General features: G+C 49.9%; 1 protein-coding gene across 1 annotated transcript in view; it reads right to left on the bottom strand.

The window, feature by feature from the left end:
* Positions 1 to 19,575, bottom strand: part of mindy4b (MINDY family member 4B) — an 87,454-nt gene that overhangs the window by 63,816 nt on the left and 4,063 nt on the right. The window contains exons 2-3 of the mRNA XM_085989598.1: positions 19,084 to 19,111; positions 15,904 to 16,083 (exon numbers count right to left, since the gene is read on the bottom strand). Coding sequence (XP_085845724.1) covers positions 15,904 to 16,083; positions 19,084 to 19,111 — 208 coding nt within the window. The remainder of the gene's footprint in view (positions 1 to 15,903; positions 16,084 to 19,083; positions 19,112 to 19,575) is intronic.

Here is a 19,575-nt window from a genome sequence, read left to right as displayed (position 1 = left end):
GGTGATAAATAGTTACATTAACAGCACTGAGATATTGAGCTTGGTTTTCATTGAGCAGCGGAGGCAGGCTTGGAGGCGTGCGGGGGGTTAAAATCGCAAAAACTGGGGCGGGACCCGCGGGACCCCCCCCCCTGCCTGGTTCCCGACTCCGAGCAATTTTAACTCAGTCGTGTCTGATGGTCCCGACTCCGTCCCGCATCCAACAGGCGGGACTGGTCGTTAAGGCCCTTAACAACCTCTATAATCCTATTTTGAAAGGCCCTTGCGAATTTAACCCTTTTCCCACATGAAACACTCCTGGTGGGAAACACGAATGTGAAACCTGGCGGGAGCACTATTGGATTGCTGACTATCAACTGCAGGTCAACCATTAAAGAGGAGATTTGATCAGCCATCATTTGCAGGTGGCAGGACTTAGTGGTCTCAGGTCTGGGGCAACTTTTAGAAGGCTTAGCCACACCTGTGGAAGGTTGGAGCCTCACACCCATCTCCAGTGTGACCTCCTGGGAAACCCCTCTCGCCACCTTCACTCAGTGCTTCCTCAACGGAGGCATATACCAAAAGCATTGGAGCCATTTATTTCCTTCCCATCTGGGCATTAGAGGAGCTCGAGCACCAGCCACAGCAGCAGCAGAACCAGGAACAACAGCAGCACCAGCAACAGCAGCAGCAGCAGGAGCGCCAGGCTGTTGCTCACCCACCTGAAGCTGCACAGGCCAGAAGGGGCCAGCACCTGGAAGTGGCTGGAGAGCACCTTGCTGCACATCAGGGGGGCCATGGGGACCCGTATCTGCAATGGCAGTCCTACTCAGAAGGACTTCCATGAAGGTCTGGTTTCTCTGTTCAATAGATGCCCATCGCTCCTCAAGAGATGTCATTCTATTCTGAACAATGACCATGTTTTCCATATCCTGGTGACTAAGCTCCTCCATGGCTGTAGCCCTCCTCCCCTCTACCGTAGCCATCCTCTCCTGTACGGTAGCCAGCCTTACCACGTGTGGTAAACCACTGTTATTGTATATTGTTACCTCTGGGTGGCGCTGTGTACCAAGGCATGCCTCAGCTGACTCCGCCCACATGACCAGGTATAAAGGTGGGGGTTTCGCCGACTCACTTCCTTCTTGGAACCAGCCACCCACGAGAGGCATGCTCTGTTCTCTAGTTAATAAAAGCCTTTTCATCACCTTCCTGATTCATCGTCTTTTATGGAGTAATTGATAAGCGTATCAATTTTATTAACTAGAAGTAAAATGGCGACACCTGAACAGCAACAACAGCAGGCGTTGCTGCGAGCCCTCAGACCGGCATGCCTGGACCTCGACCCTCAAGCAGCGGGTTCATCAGCCAATTTCGAACACTGGCTGAACTGCTTTGAATCCTTCCTAGGAGCCTCCGCCGTGACATCGGAGGAGAACAAACTAAAAGTTTTGACCGCCCAGGTGAGCCCTCAAGTATATACGCTAATCCGGGACGCTACTACGTACACGGCGGCCCTCGAACTACTAAAAGGGCAATACACGCGCCGAGTGAACACGATTTACGCCAGACACCTCTTGGGATCCCGCAGGCAGCAACCGGGGGAATCGGTAGAGGCATTTTTACGGGCGTTACAGACACTCTGCAGAGACTGCGACTGTAAGGAGGTAACGGCTGCGGGGCACGCGGAGGGACTTACTTGTGATGCCTTCGTCAGGGGCCTCCAGTCCGACTACTCCCGGCAGAGACTGCTCGAAAGCAAGGAGCTCGACCTGAAGATGGCCGTAGCCCTTGCGCTCTCGCTAGATGCGGCCCACCGAAACCTCGAAGCATACTCACGTAACGGCGCCGCGCCATGGCCATCGCGACCGTGGGACATGGGACCGCTGCCCCCGGCACCAACTGCTGCAGCGATGTCCCGAAATCAACTGGGACAGCCGCCCCCGGTAAGAACCGCAGCGATGCCCCGTAACCAGGCCCAAAAATGCTATTTCTGTGGCCAGTTAAAACACCCTAGAGCGCACTGCCCGGCTAAGACCGCTACCTGCTCGGGCTGCGGGAAGAAAGGCCATTACGCCAATGCCTGCAGGGGGAAACCAGCGAACGCCAGCAGCGCCGCGTGCGAACCATGGGGGCAGCCATCTTATCCGCCATTTTGTGCACCTCCGGCCGCATGGCCGCCGCCATTTTATTCGCCGCAATCAACCGCCACTTCGTCTCCGGACTCGACCACCGTCTCGTCGGACGACCATACCGACTCACTAAGCCATACACTGGCCTCCGTTACGCTGGATCAAGCCCTCCCTCATCATCTATCCAGCTCCATGATGGATATCACGGTAAACGGCCGCGCTACCACTTGCCTAATCGACAGCGGGAGCACAGTGAGTTTTATTCACCCAGACACGATACGTAGCCACTCCCTCACGGTCCTGCCGACGCGCCATCGGATTTCTATGGCGTCCAAGTCCCATTCAATGGACGTCGGCGGCTACTGTGTGGTGACCCTTTCGGTTGGGGGCACAGAATATAAAAATTTTAAACTTCTAGTCCTGCCCCGTCTCTGCGCTGCCGTGCTGCTAGGGTTGGATTTTCAGTGCCACCTTAAAAGTGTCACATTAGCATACGGTGGACCCCTCCCCCCACTCACAGTCTGCAACCAACACCTTTTAAATCGCCCGCCGCAAACCACCTGCAGCCTTTCCACACTAAAAGTCCCCCCCCCTCCCTTGTTCGCTAACCTCACCCACGACTGTAAACCCATCGCTACCAAGAGCAGGCGGTACAGCGCCGGGGACAGAGCTTTCATTAGCTCTGAGGTGGAGCGGCTCTTGAAGGAGGGCATTATCGAAGGGAGCACTAGCCCCTGGCGAGCCCAGGTTGTAGTCGTTAAAACCACTGATAAACACCGCCTGGTCATTGACTACAGCCAAACCATAAACCGGTACACCCAGCTGGACGCATACCCGCTTCCTCGCATATCTGATATGGTCAACCAGATTGCGCAATACAAAGTATTCTCCACCATTGACCTTAAGTCAGCATACCACCAGCTCCCCATCCGCCATGAGGACCGCCAGTATACTGCCTTCGAGGCGAACGGCCGCCTCTACCACTTCCTTAGGGTTCCCTTCGGCGTCACCAACGGGGTTTCGGTCTTCCAAAGGGAGATGGACCGGATGGTTGACGAGAACGCGCTGCAGGCCACCTTTCCCTATCTGGATAACGTCACCATCTGTGGCCACGACCAGCAGGACCATGACGTTAATCTAGAAAAATTCCTCCGTACGGCCCAACGGCTGAACCTAACGTACAATAAAGAGAAATGTATGTTTCGCACCAAACGCCTCGCCATTCTCGGCTGCGTGGTGGAGAACGGAGTCATCGGGCCCGACCCCGACAGAATGCGCCCCCTAATGGAGCTACCCCTCCCCCACTGCCAAAAAGCACTGAAGAGATGCCTGGGGTTTTTCTCCTACTATGCCCAGTGGGTTCCCCACTATGCAGACAAAGCTAGACCCCTCATCAAATCCACCTCCTTCCCCCTGACACCAGAGGCGTGTGCAGCCTTCACTCTTATCAAGAGCGATATCGCGAAGGCCACAATGCACGCAGTGGATGAGTCGATCCCCTTCCAAGTGGAGAGCGATGCATCCGACTTCGCCCTAGCTGCGACCCTTAACCAGGCGGGCAGACCCGTGGCCTTTTTCTCAAGGACCCTCCAGGGCCCCGAGACCCGACACTCCTCTGTCGAAAAGGAGGCCCAGGCTATTGTGGAAGCGGTGCGTCACTGGAGGCATTACCTGGCCGGAAAACGGTTTACCCTGCTCACTGACCAGCGTTCAGTAGCTTTTATGTTTAATAATAAGCAGAGGGGCAAAATCAAGAACGACAAGATCTTGAGGTGGAGAATCGAACTCTCCACCTACAATTATGATATCTTGTACCGGCCCGGGAAACTAAATGAGCCCCCAGACGCCCTATCACGTGGTACATGCGCCAACGCGCAGGTTGATAGACTGCAGACCCTCCACAATGACCTCTGCCACCCGGGGGTCACCAGGTTCTTCCATTTCATCAAATCCCGTAACCTGCCCTACTCCATCGAGGAGGTCAGGACCATGACCAGGAACTGCCAAATCTGTGCCGAGTGCAAACCGCACTTTTATAGGCCGGACAGAGCAAGCCTGATCAAGGCCACTCGCCCCTTCGAGCGCCTGAGCGTCGATTTTAAAGGGCCCCTCCCCTCCTCTGACCGCAATGTGTACTTCCTCAACATAATTGATGAGTACTCCCGTTTCCCGTTTGCCATCCCTTGCCCAGACATGACCAGTACCACGGTCATCAAATGTCTGAATGACCTCTTCGCCTTGTTCGGGTTCCCTAGCTATATACATAGCGACAGGGGCTCATCTTTCATGAGCGACGAACTTCGGCAGTACCTGCTAGCGAGAGGTATTGCTACGAGCAGAACCACCAGCTACAACCCCCGGGGGAACGGCCAGGTGGAAAGAGAGAACGCGACAGTTTGGAAGGCCGTCCTCTTAGCCTTAAAATCTAAGGGCCTTCCGACCTCTCGCTGGCAGGAGGTCCTCCCTGCGGCGCTCCACTCCATCCGGTCACTGCTTTGTACTGCCACTAATGCCACCCCTCATGAGCAAATGTTCGTTTTCCCCAGGAAGTCCACATCGGGAACCTCGCTACCGGCATGGCTAACTTCTCCTGGGCCCGTCCTACTGCGGAAGCACGTAAGGACCCATAAAACGGACCCCCTGGTCGAGAGGGTGCACCTCCTACACGCCAACCCCCAGTATGCCTGGGTGACATACCCAGACGGGCGGGAGGACACGGTCTCCATACGAGATCTCGCACCCTCGGGTACCCCTGAACTACCACCGTTATCCCCCACCACCCCTCCCAATCCAACCCCTGTAGACGACATGCCGGAGCCCCAGGACCCTTCGTTGACCACCCAGACACCAGATCCGACGTTGGATGCTGCAACACCGCCGCCACCACCACGACGATCAGGACGTCAGACAAGGCCTCCTGATAGACTTAACTACACGAACTTGTAGTACCCTTCACCCCGCCGGACTTAATTTTAAACAAGGGGTGAATGTGGTAAACCACTGTTATTGTATATTGTTACCTCTGGGTGGCGCTGTGTACCAAGGCATGCCTCAGCTGACTCCGCCCACATGACCAGGTATAAAGGTGGGGGTTTCGCCGACTCACTTCCTTCTTGGAACCAGCCACCCACGAGAGGCATGCTCTGTTCTCTAGTTAATAAAAGCCTTTTCATCACCTTCCTGATTCATCGTCTTTTATGGAGTAATTGATAAGCGTATCACCACGGAGGTAGCAATCGTTTCCACGGAGGTAGCCATCCTTTCCGTGGTGATGCGTTCATGCGCCAATGACTCCACAAAGGATCTGCTCATGTTCGCTATGGACTCCTCCATTCGCTCCACACTCGCAGCGACCCTAGAGACAAAACCTGCCAGAGACTCCTACATCTGTGCCTGGAGTTCCATCACTTCTGATCTTATGGATGAATCCCACACGACACCACTCAAAATAGGGATTAGGCTAAAAACTGCCTGTTAACTACCTGTTAACAGGCAGTTAATTGGCACTAACCCCTTCCCGCCTCGGGTCAGCGGTTCCCAGTGCGGGGTGGGTACCCGCCTCCTGTGAAACTTACGTGGAAGCGGGTTTTGGGCGGGATGGTGTCGGGACCCCCGAATTTGGGATTCCCCCCCACCCCACACGCCTGAAACCCCGCCTGACGGCTCCAGGAAAATCTACCCCTTTTGTGTTTCATGTACAAGGACCCCCAGATCCCTCTGTACCTCAGCCATTTGTAAGCTCTCCCCATAATATTTGCAATCAATGGAAATGAGGATTCGGCAGTTTCTATAATGGGCAGTCAATCCACAATGACGTTTTTACGTCCATGTAGCAAGTTGACTCCATCGAGTCAAAGAATGCTACAACACGGAGGAGGCCATTTGGCCCATTGTGCTTGTGCCAGCTGTCTGAAAGACCTAACCACTTAGTCCCATTCCCCTGACCTTTCATCATACGCTTTTAATTTTATCTTTTGCAAAAAACTATCCATATCCCTTTAAAAAACCTCCATCACTGTTTCTGGTTTCGGCATGGCACATCTGAACAATCCTCTGTGTAAATACAAAAATCTCCCAATCTCTCCCTTCGTTCTATTGGTGATGATTTTAAATTGACGCCCTTCAGTTACAGACTTACCGACCACCAACATCACTGAAAAACAGATTATCCAGTCATTATCACGTGGCTGTTCATGGGATCTTGCTGTGCGCAAATTGGCTGCCGCGTTTTCTACATTACAACAGTGACTGCACTTCAAAAAAGTACTTCATTGGCTGTAAGTTCTGATGAAAGGTCAGGGGACCTGAAATGTTGACTCTATTTTTCTCTCTCCACAGATGCTGCCTGACCTGCTGAGTATGTCCAGCATTTTCTGTTTTTATTTCAGATTTCCAGCATCCGCAGTATTTTGCTTTGATATAATGGCAAGTCTTTCTTTTCAGTAGGAAGTATTTCCTGATTTACCTTATCAAAACCTCTCATAATTTTGGGCACTTCAATCAGACCTCCTCTTGACCTGAAGAAAGTTCACCGACCTGAAACGTTAACCCTGTTTCTCTCCACAGATGCTGCCTAACCTGCTGAGAGTTTCCAGCATTTTCTGTTATTATCTCCTCTTAACCTCGCTACTCCAGTGAAAAGAGTTCCATTTTCTCCTCACAACTAAAGCCTTGCATCTCTGGTGTCACCTTAGAGACATTCCTTCTGCACATTCTGCAGATCCTTGAATCCTTTCTGAAGTAAGGTGTCCATAACATTGGCCTGTATTTTCTGATGCCTACGGGTGTGTATGGGCTGTGTACGCACCTGTAGGGACATTGGAAATGCTGGTTTCAGGCATGCGAAGTGCATGCGCTGAAAACCGGCATTTGCGATCTGTCAAGAAGACAGATCGGACGCCTGCCCCAGAGAAGGGCCTCTGCGGGGGGGGGTGGGAAGAGTTCCGCTTTCTGCAGAACCTCCGCCCACTGCAATCCCTTAGAAATCTTACGCCCGGCAAAAGCAGCGTAAGGCCTGCTTTTACCAACATAAGTGTTTAAAAAAAAGTTTAAAAAATTTTTTTTTTTCACTCATTTATAATTTTAAAATACTTTTACAAAAGGTAAGTTTATTTTTAGCCCTGTAAAAAACCTTAATTCTTTTTTTCAAAAAATTACATTTTTGTTTAAAATATTTAATTTAATGTAATTTTAACTCATTTTAAAAACGCAATGGTTTTTTTATTTATTTAATGTTTTAGTGTCTTTTTTCAGTGATCCCCATTCATACTTTTGACAGATTCCCTTCTTTCATTGGCTGGCCTGGCCCACGTGATCCCAGGGATGCTTGCGAACTGCCTGCGCCCCTGGGATACCTGGGGCCTCTGTGCATTTCGACTATGGAAAGGCCCAGGAGCGGAAGTGTCCGGACCTTGGGAGCCCGCAGGCAAGTGCGTAGATTTTTTTCCGTTCGGAGGCACCCGCACGCAGGAAGCCTCCTATCGGAAATTATGGGCCATTGCATTTTGCTGTTGGGAGGTATCTTTAGTAACATAGGAACATTAGGAACAGCAGGAGGCCGTTCAGCCCCTCGTGCCCGTTCCGCCACTCACTCAATTAGATCATGGCTGATCTGCACCACAACTCCATTTTCCCGCATTATGTCCATATCTCTTGATACCCTTACCTAACATAAATCTACCTGGCTCAGTCTTGAAAGCTCCAATTGATCCAGTATCTGCGGCCTTTTGCGGGAGAGAGTTACAAATTTCTACTACCTTTTGTGTGAAGAGGTGCTTCCTGATTTCGGTCCTGAATGGCCTGGCTCTAATTTTAAAATTATGCCCCCTTGTTCTTGATTTCCCCCCACCAGAGGCAATAGTTTCTCTGTATCTACCCTATCGCATCCTTTTAACATTTTAAACACCTCGATCAGATGACCCCTCAGTCTCCTGTACTCAAGGCGGTACAAGGCAAGTTTATACAACCTGTCTTCATAACTTAACCCTCTAAATCTCTGAATCTGCACTGCACCCGCTCCAAGACCAATATATCCTTCCTGAGGTGCGGTGCTCAGAACTGAACGCAGTCACTCCAGGTGGGGTCTGACCAAGGCTCGATCTTCTTCTTCTTAGGCAGTCCCTCGGAACCGAGGATGACTTGCTTCCACATTAAAAATGAGTTCTCAGGCGACTGATGAGTCCAATGCGGGACCTACAGTCTCTGTCACAGGTGGGACAGACGGTGGTTGAAGGGGCAGGTGGGTGGTGTGCTTGGGTTGACGTGCGCTCCTTCCGCTGTTTGCGCTTGGCTCCCACTTGCTCCCAGCGAAGAGACTCGAGGTATTCGGCGCCTTCCCGAATGCTTCTCCTCCACTTTGTGCGGTCTTGGGCCAGGGATTCCCAGGTGTCGGTGGGGATGTTGCACTTTTTCAAGGAAGCTTTGAAGGTGTCCTTGAAGCTTTTCCTCTGCCCACCTGGGGCTCTCTTGCCGTGTCGGAGCTCCGAGTACAGCGCTTGTTTTGGGAGTCTCGTATCGGGCATGCGGACGATGTGACCCGTCCATCGGAGCTGATCGAGTGTGGTCAGAGCTTCGATGCTGGGGATGTTGGCCTGAGCGAGAACACTGACATTGGTGCGCCTATCCTGCCAATGGATTTGCAGGATCTTGCAGAGGCAGCGTTGGTGGCACCTCTCCAGTGCTTTGAGGTGCCTGCTGTACATGGTCCATGTCTCTATACATAAGAACATAAGAAATAGGAGCAGGAATAGGCCACTTGGCCCCTCAAGCCTGCTCCGCCATTCAATAAGATCATGGCTGATCTTGGGCACAAAGCCACTTCCCCGCCCGCTCCCCATAACCCTTCACTCCCTTATCTTGCAAAAATCTGTCTATCTCCACTTTAACTATATTCAATGACCCAGCCTCCACAGCTCTCTGGGGCAGAAAATTCCACAGATTTACGACCCCCGGAGAGAAGAAATTCCTCCTCATCTCAGTTCTAAAAGGCCGACCCTTTATTCTGAAACTATGCCCCCGAGTTCTAGATTTCCCCACCTACAACTGGAGCATCACTTTCTCCGCCTTTTGTATTCCAACAGCAGCTGGAAATGATGCCAGTCACAAGGTCCCCTACCAGGAAAGTCTACCCTAGTGTTGTGGTTTTTAGTGCCCAGTTTGCCACTGCCGGTTCCCCCAGACCACTACAGCATAACACCGCCGGTGTTTCTTAAAGGAAGATCCTCGCAAACCTCCTCAGCAACTTGGCAAGAATTATGAATGATTCCTGAAACATCTGCAATCACCCAGCAGCCACGGGACAGACTGATGTTTGTGTTCGGACTCAGCTCCTTTTACTTGAGCTCATAAACCTGTCCTAGAAAATGTGCTGCCCTATCCAAACATTAATCTAATCGTCCTCATTCACACATGTCTCAGATGACACTACGCAGCTAGTAAGAACACAAACGCAGACAGCATTGTAACAAACATATCTGTAGGATTTGGGTCTTGGGTGATTATTAATACCACGGAGAGCTTTGTGACTAGATAATTAGGGATTCCGTTTATTTAAGCATCGAGGCTGACTCCAACGTAGTAAAACGTCCCATGGGGCTTCACAGGAGCGTTATCAAACAAAATTTGACACCACTAAGGAGATATTAGGACAGGGGACCAAAAGCTTGGTCAAAGAGGTGCATTTTAAGGAGTGTCTGAAAGGAAGAAAGAGAGAGGCAGAGAGGTTTAGGGAGGGAATTCCAGAGTTTAGGGCCTCGGCAGCTGAAGGCACGGCCGCCAAGCATGGAGCGATTATAATCAGAAATGCTCAAGAGGCCAGAATTGGTGGAGCGTAGAGATCTCGGGGGGTTGTAGGGCTTGGGAGACCAGCTAGTAGTGCATTGGAATAATCAAGTCTAGAAGTAACAAAGACATGGATGAGGGTTTTAAGGAGTGCCTTAAAGGAAGAGAGAGAGGTAGAGAGGTTTAGGGATGGAATTCCAGAGTTTAGGGCCTAGACAGCTGAAGGCTGCTAATGGTGGAGCGATGAAACAATGTTTTAATGAAACAATGCCAGTTTATCTGTGCCCACACTGATATTTTAGTGTAATGCCAACATCTTAGTGTGATTATATATATATCTGTGTGTTAATATATCTGTCCGTCTCCATCTCTGGGGATAGGTTATTGACAAACATTCACTACAAGCCCACTGACTCCCACAACTACCTGGACTACATTTCCTCCCACCCCACCTCCTGTAAGGACTCTATTCCATTCTCCCAGTTTCTCCGTCTCCACCACATCTGCTCCGACGATGCCACCTTCCATACCAGTGCTTCAGACATGTCTTCCTTTTTCCTCAACCGAGGATTCCCCTCTACAGTGGTTGACACGGCCCTTGACCATGTCCGTTCTATCTCCCGCACTTCTGCCCTCACCCCTGCCCCTCCCTCCCGGAACCACGGCAGAGTTCCCCTTGTCCTCACCTTTCACCCCACCAGCCTCCACATTCAACGGATCATCCTCCGCCATTTCCGCCACCTCCAGCGTGACCCCACCACCAAACACATCTTCCCCTCCCCTCCCCTTTCAGCATTCCGTAGGGACCGCTCCCTCTGCGACACCCTAGTCCACTCCTCTACCACTCCCAGCACCCCTTCCCCTTCGCCCGGCACCTTCCCGGGCAAGCGCAGGAGATACAACACATGCCCTTATACCTCCTCCCTTCCCACAGTCCAGGGCCCCAAACACCCCTTCCAGGTGAAACAGCGATTTACTTGTACTTTTTGCAATCTAGTATACTGTATTCGCTGCTCACGATGTGGCCTCCTCTACATTGGGGAGACCAAACGCAGAATGGGTGACCGCTTTGCGGAACACCTCCGTTCAGTCTTCAAATATGACCCCGAGCTTCCGGTCGCCTGTCACTTTAATTCACCGCCCCATTCCCACTCGGACCTCACCGTCCTCGGCCTCTTGCATTGTTCCACGGAAGCTCAGCGTAAGCTCGAGGAACAGCACCTCATCTTTTGATTAGGCACTTTACAGCCCTCTGGACTCAACATAGAGTTCAACAATTTCAGATCATAACCTCGGCCCCTATCATATATATATATATTCTTTTTTTTTATCCACACCTTTTGTTTGGCCTTTTTTTCTTCCCTCCCACATGGCAGCTGTCCTTCATTCTGCCAGCGCAATTCACACCCCATCTAGAGCCATCCTTTGTTCCTTAACCTGTCCCATTACCACCTCCTCTTGCCTTGAATATCTCTTAATATCTCTCAATGTCTCTCAATCTCTCCGGCTTTCTCTCCTATCACTGACCTTCCCTTTTGTTCTTTCATCCCCTCCCCCTTTTCCCAGCCCCTAAACTTGCTTTCCATTTCCTGCTTTTTTCCAGTTCTGACGAAGGGTCTTCGACCTGAAACGTTAACTCCGTTTCTCTCTCCACTGATGCTGCCTGGCCTGCTGAGTTTTTCCAGCGTTTTCTGTTGTTTTTTCGGATTTCCAGCATCCGCAGTATTTTGTTATTGTGTATCTGTGTGTTGATCAGTTGCAATTGATAGAAATCGATTATGAGGAACAGTCACTTTATTTGAGCTACAACTAATGAGCTTGCCTGAATCAGTTTCAAATCACTGTTAGGTTTCGTTTGTGAATTCCAACAGTGGTCACGCTGTGTAAATCCATGCGTGTTGCTTAATCTAGAGCGATTTTCAGTGTTCGAAGCAGTGTGTGGCCCTGGAGTGAACAAGCATGACAGCAGTGACCAGCTGCAAGCCTCCTCATTCCAGGCCCTTTAGGCCTGATTTTTAACCCCTCCAGCCCCTCACCCCATGCCCGACGGTAACGGGGCAAGCGAGGAGTTAAAATTGCAACGCACCGGGTCCGGGTCTGGGCTGACCTCATGCCATGTGCTATTTCAGGAGGTGCGCCATGGTTAACCAGTGAGGGCCTCATTGAGTTGGGATCTGATGACATCATTCAGAACCCGACGCTATTTTAACACTTCATGCCTGGTGCTGACCTCGCCAGGGAAGCCCAACGCCAGAGAGCAGCGGGTCCCGAAGAGAGCCGAGACGGTAAGTGTAAAGAATACTTTTGGTTTCCTGGTGAGCCATGAAGGAGCCAGGGGTGTGTCCCCCTGGGCCCCACAAGGAAAATTAGGACCTCCGCTTCCCCCCAACCCCCACACTCCAACACCGATCGCCTCCGGAACTTCCCTCACGCCCCACAGACTCAACTTTGCCGGGGAACCATTAGCGCGGGTCCCCAGCAGTGGACTCCTGCTGTGCTTGCCGAATCCCACCACATCATTGACGCTGGGTTCAGGCGGGAGTCAGGCCTGACTGATTTAATTGAGGCCCAAGCATTAAACTGGCCTAGTGTATGCATGCAAGTTAAGATGTTAATGAGCTAACTTTGATGCTGGTTCCTCATCGTCTATAAATAATAAGCAATTTGTTAGCTTGCTTCAGTAATTAATAAATTGATACCTAACACCTATTGTGTTGTGGACACCCAACACCTCACGCCTATTGTACCTGTACAGAGCCTTGGTTTAGACCACACTTGGATTACTGTGAACAGTTCTGGTCTCCATTTTATGAAAAGGATATAGAGGCACTTGAGAAGGTGAACAAAACATTTACTAGCATGATATCAGATCTGAGAGGTTATACCCATCAGGAAAGATTGAATGGGCTGGGGCTCTTTTCTCTAGAAACTAGAAGACTGAGGGATGACCTAATAGAGATCTTTAAGATTATGAAAGGGTTTGATAGGGTAGACATAGAGAAGTAGTTTCCACTTGTGGGCGAGATCAGAACTAGGGGCCATAAATATAAGGTAGTCACTAATGAATCCAATAGGCAATTCAGGAGAAACTTCTTTACCCAGAGAGTGGTTAGTGTAACGATCAATAACATGTCATTCTATAGTGGACACTAGGTGGAGCCGTAGAGCTGTATATAGCTGTATGTATAAGACTACACTACCCAGCTGTATATATATTAAGACTACATTACCCATGAGGCACTAGGCTACCCACAAGGCAACAGTCAAGATGGCAGCCTGCACACAGGAGCACACATGCTGCATCTCTACAGATACTGTACCTAGAGAACGTGTACTGAATAAATGACTAGCTAGAAGTTGCTGTGTTCATAATAAGAATGTCTAGTTATTAATGAGTATAAGAGTTAGAATGTGGAACTCGCTACCACAGGGGGTGGTTGAGGCGAATAGCATCGATGCCTTTAAGGGGAAGCTAGATAAGCACATGAGGGAGAAAGGAATAGAAGGATATGCTGATTGGGTGAGATGAAGCAGGGTGGGAGGAGGCTCGTGTGGAGCAGAAACACTGGCATAGACCAGTTGGGCCGAATGGCCTGCTTCCATGTTGTAAATACTTTGTAATACTTTGTACTTTGTAATATTGTTTTGGGGAGTCGTTGCTTGTTTAGCAGGCCTTCCCTTCCTGGCTGTGAACAGCAAGTGATAAATCACACAGACACAGGCAGTCAAAGAGAGATTTTGAAAAGAGAATGTTGCGAGGGAGCCAGGCTGAAAAGTCAGAGTGCAAAAGAGAATGTCCAGATATTTTCTTGTTTAAGCCAAGTATGATGTTGTGGGGTAGCATGGCGTATTCTTTATTTTGTATTATTGCTTGAAGATGAGTCATACTGGTTGACTTTAGTGAGTTCAATCATAATTGTTGTTCTGTATGTTTACCTTACGAAATAATGCAGCTTATTGATTCAAATCAGGACTCGTCTGACCATGTGCTAGCTCGGTCTAACTTCTGAGTCACTGGGGGGAGTTTTAACCCCCAAAAACAGGTGGGTTTGGGACGGGTGGGAAGTAAAAATGTAAAACATCTCAAACCCGAACCAAACCCGCCTCAAACCTGCGCACTTCCTGTTTTAACGGAGATGGGACGGGGGGATGGAGGGGTGAGGGGGGTGTGGGTGACCAAACCACTCCCAGGAGGCGGAGGAGTGCATCCTCTTGGCCCACCAAGCAAACCTGTTAACCCCCCCAGCGATCGGACTCCCCGCGATCCGATGCGCCCCCCCATGTCTTCCACGGGCCCACCGCGATCTTCTCCCTTCCAGCTCTGATCTCTCGAGCTACCCTCATCAATGTCACCTCCTCCGATCTCTCCGGGCCCCCCCTCGATGCCCCCCAACCCCCAATCTCTCCGGACCCCATCGTTGCGCCCCCTCGACCCCCGATCTCTCCCAGCCCCCCATCAATATCCCTTCCTCCCCGATCTCTCCAGCACCCCCATAGATGCCCCCCTGACCTCCGATCTCTCTGACCCCACATCGATGTCCCCTCCCCCCCCAATCTCTCCCAGCCCCCCAATGATGTCCCCTCCTCCCCCGATCTCTCCGGGCACCCCATTGATGTCCCTCCCCGACCCCCGACCTCTCCCTCCATCCTCTCTGCTCCTCGGCTGCGACCTGGCGCTGAAGGCCCACCAGCCCGACAGCCAGATAGCCTCTCAATCCGGCTGGCTCCGGCCGGGAAATGAGTTCCAAAACTGCCAATCGGGTCCTGCCGTTAAATTCGGAGGGACCAGTGGGAAACCCATTCTTCCAGGTTTCCCGACTGTAAAACTGCCTTCCTGCTCCCTCCCCGCCTCTCTTTTATTATCAGGGTCATGGAGGCTGTTTACATGCGAAAGATTTGAATATCCAATTCAGGCCACAAGGTACTATTGTGACAGCCGAGGGTTCCCCTATCACACCAGCAGATGCAGTGCAGGGCGGCTCAACTCCTACAACAAGATGCTCAGACGGCTTACTGAGGCAAATGACACCACTGAACCCAGAAAGGGATCTGCGGCAAACCTGAATTTGTAACGATCATCTATAAAGATGGATTTCTGCTAAAACGTTGGACTTTAAAAAGGCGTCTGCTCCTGTACCATTGGCGTATCATCTCGCTGGGAGGCAGCATCCACTGGCTGCTCTCCACGAGCTCAGTCAAGTGGCTATTCCTCACTATGGCCCTAGACAGTGAGCGTCAGCTGGCTATTTGACTGTGGGAGCCGTCCACGTCCAATGTCAAGAACAGGAATCTCAGATTATTTTTTCCCCTTCCTGTTCTCTGTGGCTCAGTTCCACACTGGGTTTGTGCACTTGCTCACTGACCCATCGGATTGCTCACTGACCCATCGGATTGCCCACTGACCCATCGGATTGCTCACTGACCCATCGGATTGCCCACTGATCCATCGGATTGCCCACAGACCCATCGGATTGCCCACTGATCCATCGGATTGCTCACTGACCCATCGGATTGCTCACTGACCCATCGGATTGCTCACTGACCCATCCGATTGCTCACTGACCCATCGGATTGCCCATTGACCCATCAGATTGCCCACTGACCCATCGGATTGCTCACTGACCCATCGGATTGCTCACTGACCCATCGGATTGCTCACTGACCCATCGGATTGCTCACTGACCCATCAGAGAAGCACAGCCGATTGTCTTGACATTTTCATTGTTTAGAAACAGTCATTCCGATGACATTTTAGCTACTTACACAGGCTTTTCTCGGGGGAACGCGAGTCAGAATAATTAACCTGTTTGAGGTACTGCACTCTTAAAAGGGAAACCTGAATACAATGAACTTCTCGTTTCTCTTTTGTCTGGTACCGCCTATTGTCGGCTGTGCATCACTAAGTGATACTTCATCGAGACAGAGATTACGTTCCATCACTTCTTTGTTAAGATGCTATACAATTTCAGCCCCAACTAATTTCCCCCGGAAAGTTGCACGGGACGGACAGGCTTACCACTGCCGTCTCCAGCGTGATGGGCAGACCGCCTACGTTTGAAGACAGAACGAGCTCTTTCGGGACCGAGTAGGGAACACTGAATGCGGACAAGTGGCTACGGGACTTGACACTGTTAGACCGAGGTGCCCCTGCTCCATCTTCACTGTCACCCTCCACCTTGCGGCAGTCCTGATACCTCTGTGTAAAAGCAGAGTAAAGTAGATCTTATCTTGTCTAAGTCTTATTTGATAAACAGTTGGTTTTACAGAACACAGTGTGACGCGGGATCCAACAGAGATTAGAGCAAAAAAAAATGTTTTTGCAGTTGTTATATTCTTAGCAAAAAAAAAGTGTTATACTTACACCATGGCTCTTTTTAACTTCCTCCTGTAATATCTCAATGTAATTCTGTGTTGAGCCACCTGCTCTTTTTTTGGCTTGCAACACATCATTACACAATTCCATGGTCAATGGAAAAGGGTGAAAGAGAATCGCAGCCCGGGGATGAAGGGCTTCAGCATGACAGGTGAAACCTAGGAAAGTGCTTTATTCTTCGACTCTTCCCTCCCATCCTGTACCATGTGAGGGTTGCAGCCAGAAGCACCCGAGCGGCAGGCAATTAAAGAGTCATTCGTCACCTCAGCTTGTGGAAAAAACATTAGGGCTGAATTCCTGATGACGGTTCGTCGGGAGAGGGAAAAAAAAAGTCGCCAGATGTCGCGAGGAGTCTGCGACCCCAAAATACTTTTGCTTCACTCAGCTTTGGAAAATCTGCAAGAAATTCGTCGACTATTTTTTATCACTGATACTAAATATTCAAAGTGTTTGTTGTACACATGACGTGGGATTCGCTCGTGCAACTTAAAGAGACAGTCTTGCAATTTTTAAATAAGAAAAAAATGAAATTGTTAAAATTAATTCGCTTTTTTTCTTCTGTCCACCTCACATTTTCTTATTCCCACTACAACCAGCTCACTCCAGAGACTTGAGCACATAATCTAGGCCGACACTCCAGTGCAGTACTGAGGGAGCGCCGCATTGTCGGAGGTGCCGTCTTTCGGATGAGACGTTAAACCGAGGCCCTGTCTGCTCTCTCAGGTGGGTGTAAAAGATTCCATGGCGCTATTTCGAAGAAGAGCAGGGGAGTTCTCCCCGGTGTCCTGGGCCAATATTTATCCCTCAATCAACATCACAAAAACAGATGATCTGGCCATTATCACATTGCTGTTGGTGGGAGCTTGCTGTGCGCAAATTGGCTGCCACATTTCCTACATTAGAACAGTGACTACACTTCAATAAAAGTACTTCACTGGCTGTAAAGTGTTCTGGACATCCTGAGGACATAAAAGGAGCTATATAAATGCAATTCTTTCTTTCTTTCTGTCTGTCTGTATTTCTTTCAAAACCCTCCAAAGTTCATTAACATAGCTCCACCCGAATCAAAACAGCAGCGAGTGCAAATTTCCTGAACTTGCGCTAGTTTGCTGAATTAGCTGAACCCAGCTGTGGTGTGCCGGAATTCCCCGCAGTAACCCTAGGTTAAGGAGCGGACAATCAGCTGGAGTTCTTGCTCCTTATCGCGACGCAGCAGCCACTGCTGGAAGTGCATGTCGGTGGATGTTGTATTCGGGACAGAATCAGATTTGGCTGTGATGCCCATTGCAGTCAAATAGTTTCACTTTATAGGCTCAGACATGAACTTGGCCACCCAGTACCTGTGCAATCGTACTCACAGAACGAGTCAGCCCCTTTCAGGAAACGGAGTGACTGCTGCCAATGACCGGAAGCTGCGCAGAAGCGTACTGCGCACTGATCTGAAACCAGAAGTATGATGCTTCTGGGTTTTCCATCCCCCCCCAGAGCCCGCTCCCTCCCTGGCAATTTTTGAGTTCCAGACCCCCACCATCCTCTGGGTGAAAAAAGTTCTCCTCAAGTCCCCTTTATTCCTTCTACCAATTACTTTAAATCTATGCCCCCTGTGACATGAATCAGTCATTCATGAAAGAAAGACTTATGAAATAATACTGAGTGGCCTGCGGGTGACGCTGTCCAGGGAGAGTATAAATACTCGGGCATGGGCCCAGCTTGCACAGGACATTCTTAACAGGAACTAGTGAAGGACACAACTAGACCTCCATGTTGTAAAACAGTTGATTAAAGCTTTGTTTAACGCTTAGACCAAGTGCCTAGTAGTTTTCTTACGTCACCCTGGTTATTGACCTCGCTGCTAAGGGAAATAGGTCCTTCCTATCCACTCTATCTATACATCTCAATTAAATCTCCCCTCAGCCTCCCCTCAGTTTCTTTACCTCCTTTTGTTTTTGGTGTAAGAAAAGTGGAGGAAACAGCACCAAATCCCAGCCCAGAGATGGGCAGGCATTGAGGAACCCAGAGGCACATGGAACAGCAAGTCCACCAAAAAACTACAAGGAAAGCAGAAGCAAGTCACAAAAAGCAAGACTTGCATTTATATAGCACCTTTCATGAAATCCCAGAGCACTTTACAGCCAATGAAGTATTTTTGAACTGTAGTCACTGTTGTAATGTAGGAAACGCGGCAGCCAGTTGCACACAGCAAGGTCCCACAAACAGCAATGTGATAATGACCAGATAATCTGTTTTTGTTTATGTTGGTTGAGGGATATCTATTGGCCAGGACTCCCCTGCTCTTATTAGGATTAGTGCCATGGGATCTTTTACGTCCAGCTGAGAGAGCAGACGGGGCCTCAGTTTAACGTCTCATCTAAAGACGGCACCTCCGACAGTGCCGCACTCCCTCAGCACTGCACTGGGAGTGTCGGCCTAGATTTTTGCGCTTAAGTCTCTGGAGTGGGACTTGAACCCACAACCTTCTGACTCAGAGGCGAGAGGTGCGACCCGCTGACCCACGGCTGGCACAAAAGCACCTCGGACCATCTCCACTCCAGCCCTTGCCCTGGGGAGTGAGAACTATATATTCTACCCCACTCCCGCAGGGCTAACTGGGGTTTCTTCATCATCTGAAGAATAAGGATTGAGAAATTAGGCTTGGCCCCGCTGTGGTTCAAGCGCAGAACAAAAAGGCAAGTTTTCAGAATGCTTATTAAAAAACGTTAGCTTTTTTTCCATCAGAATGAAAATATTCACAACGTTAAAATGGCTGACAGCTTTGATGTGGCTGTGAACTGATACTCAGCACAGCTTGCTTAAAGCACTTACCTTCACAACAGTGTCTTTGAACTGTAATCTGCAAATCAAAAACCAAGCAAATATTACAATTTAGAATCAAAAGCTGCAGCTTTCCGTCCGTGATTCCCCCATATGAGGAGTTCCCCCTCTCCACCCAGTTAGCTGCAGGAAGCAGAGCGCAGAATCAAAGCCATTCCTTAACATAAGAACATAGGAAATAGGAGCAGGAGTCGGCCATTTGGCCCTTCGAGCCTGCTCCACCATTCAGTAAGATCATGGCTGATCTTCTACCTCATCTCCACTTTCCTGCACTATCCCCATATCCCTTGATTCTCTTAATATTCAAATATCTCTCGATCTCTGTCTTGAATATACTCAATGACTGAGCCTCCACAGCCCTCTGGGGTAGAGAATTCCAAAGATTCACCACCCTCTGTGTGAAGAAATTTCTCCTCATCTCCTCACGACAAAAATGTTTAAACAAAATCATACAGTGAGTCAACAGATAGCCAGTCTCACACA

This window comes from Somniosus microcephalus, chromosome 6 (assembly GCF_052327205.1).
Source record: "Somniosus microcephalus isolate GS21.2 chromosome 6, FLI_Smic_1.0, whole genome shotgun sequence".
Classification (NCBI taxonomy): domain Eukaryota; kingdom Metazoa; phylum Chordata; class Chondrichthyes; order Squaliformes; family Somniosidae; genus Somniosus; species Somniosus microcephalus.
Note: the sequence above shows the minus strand (reverse complement) of the source record. Positions and strands in the feature narration are given on the sequence as shown.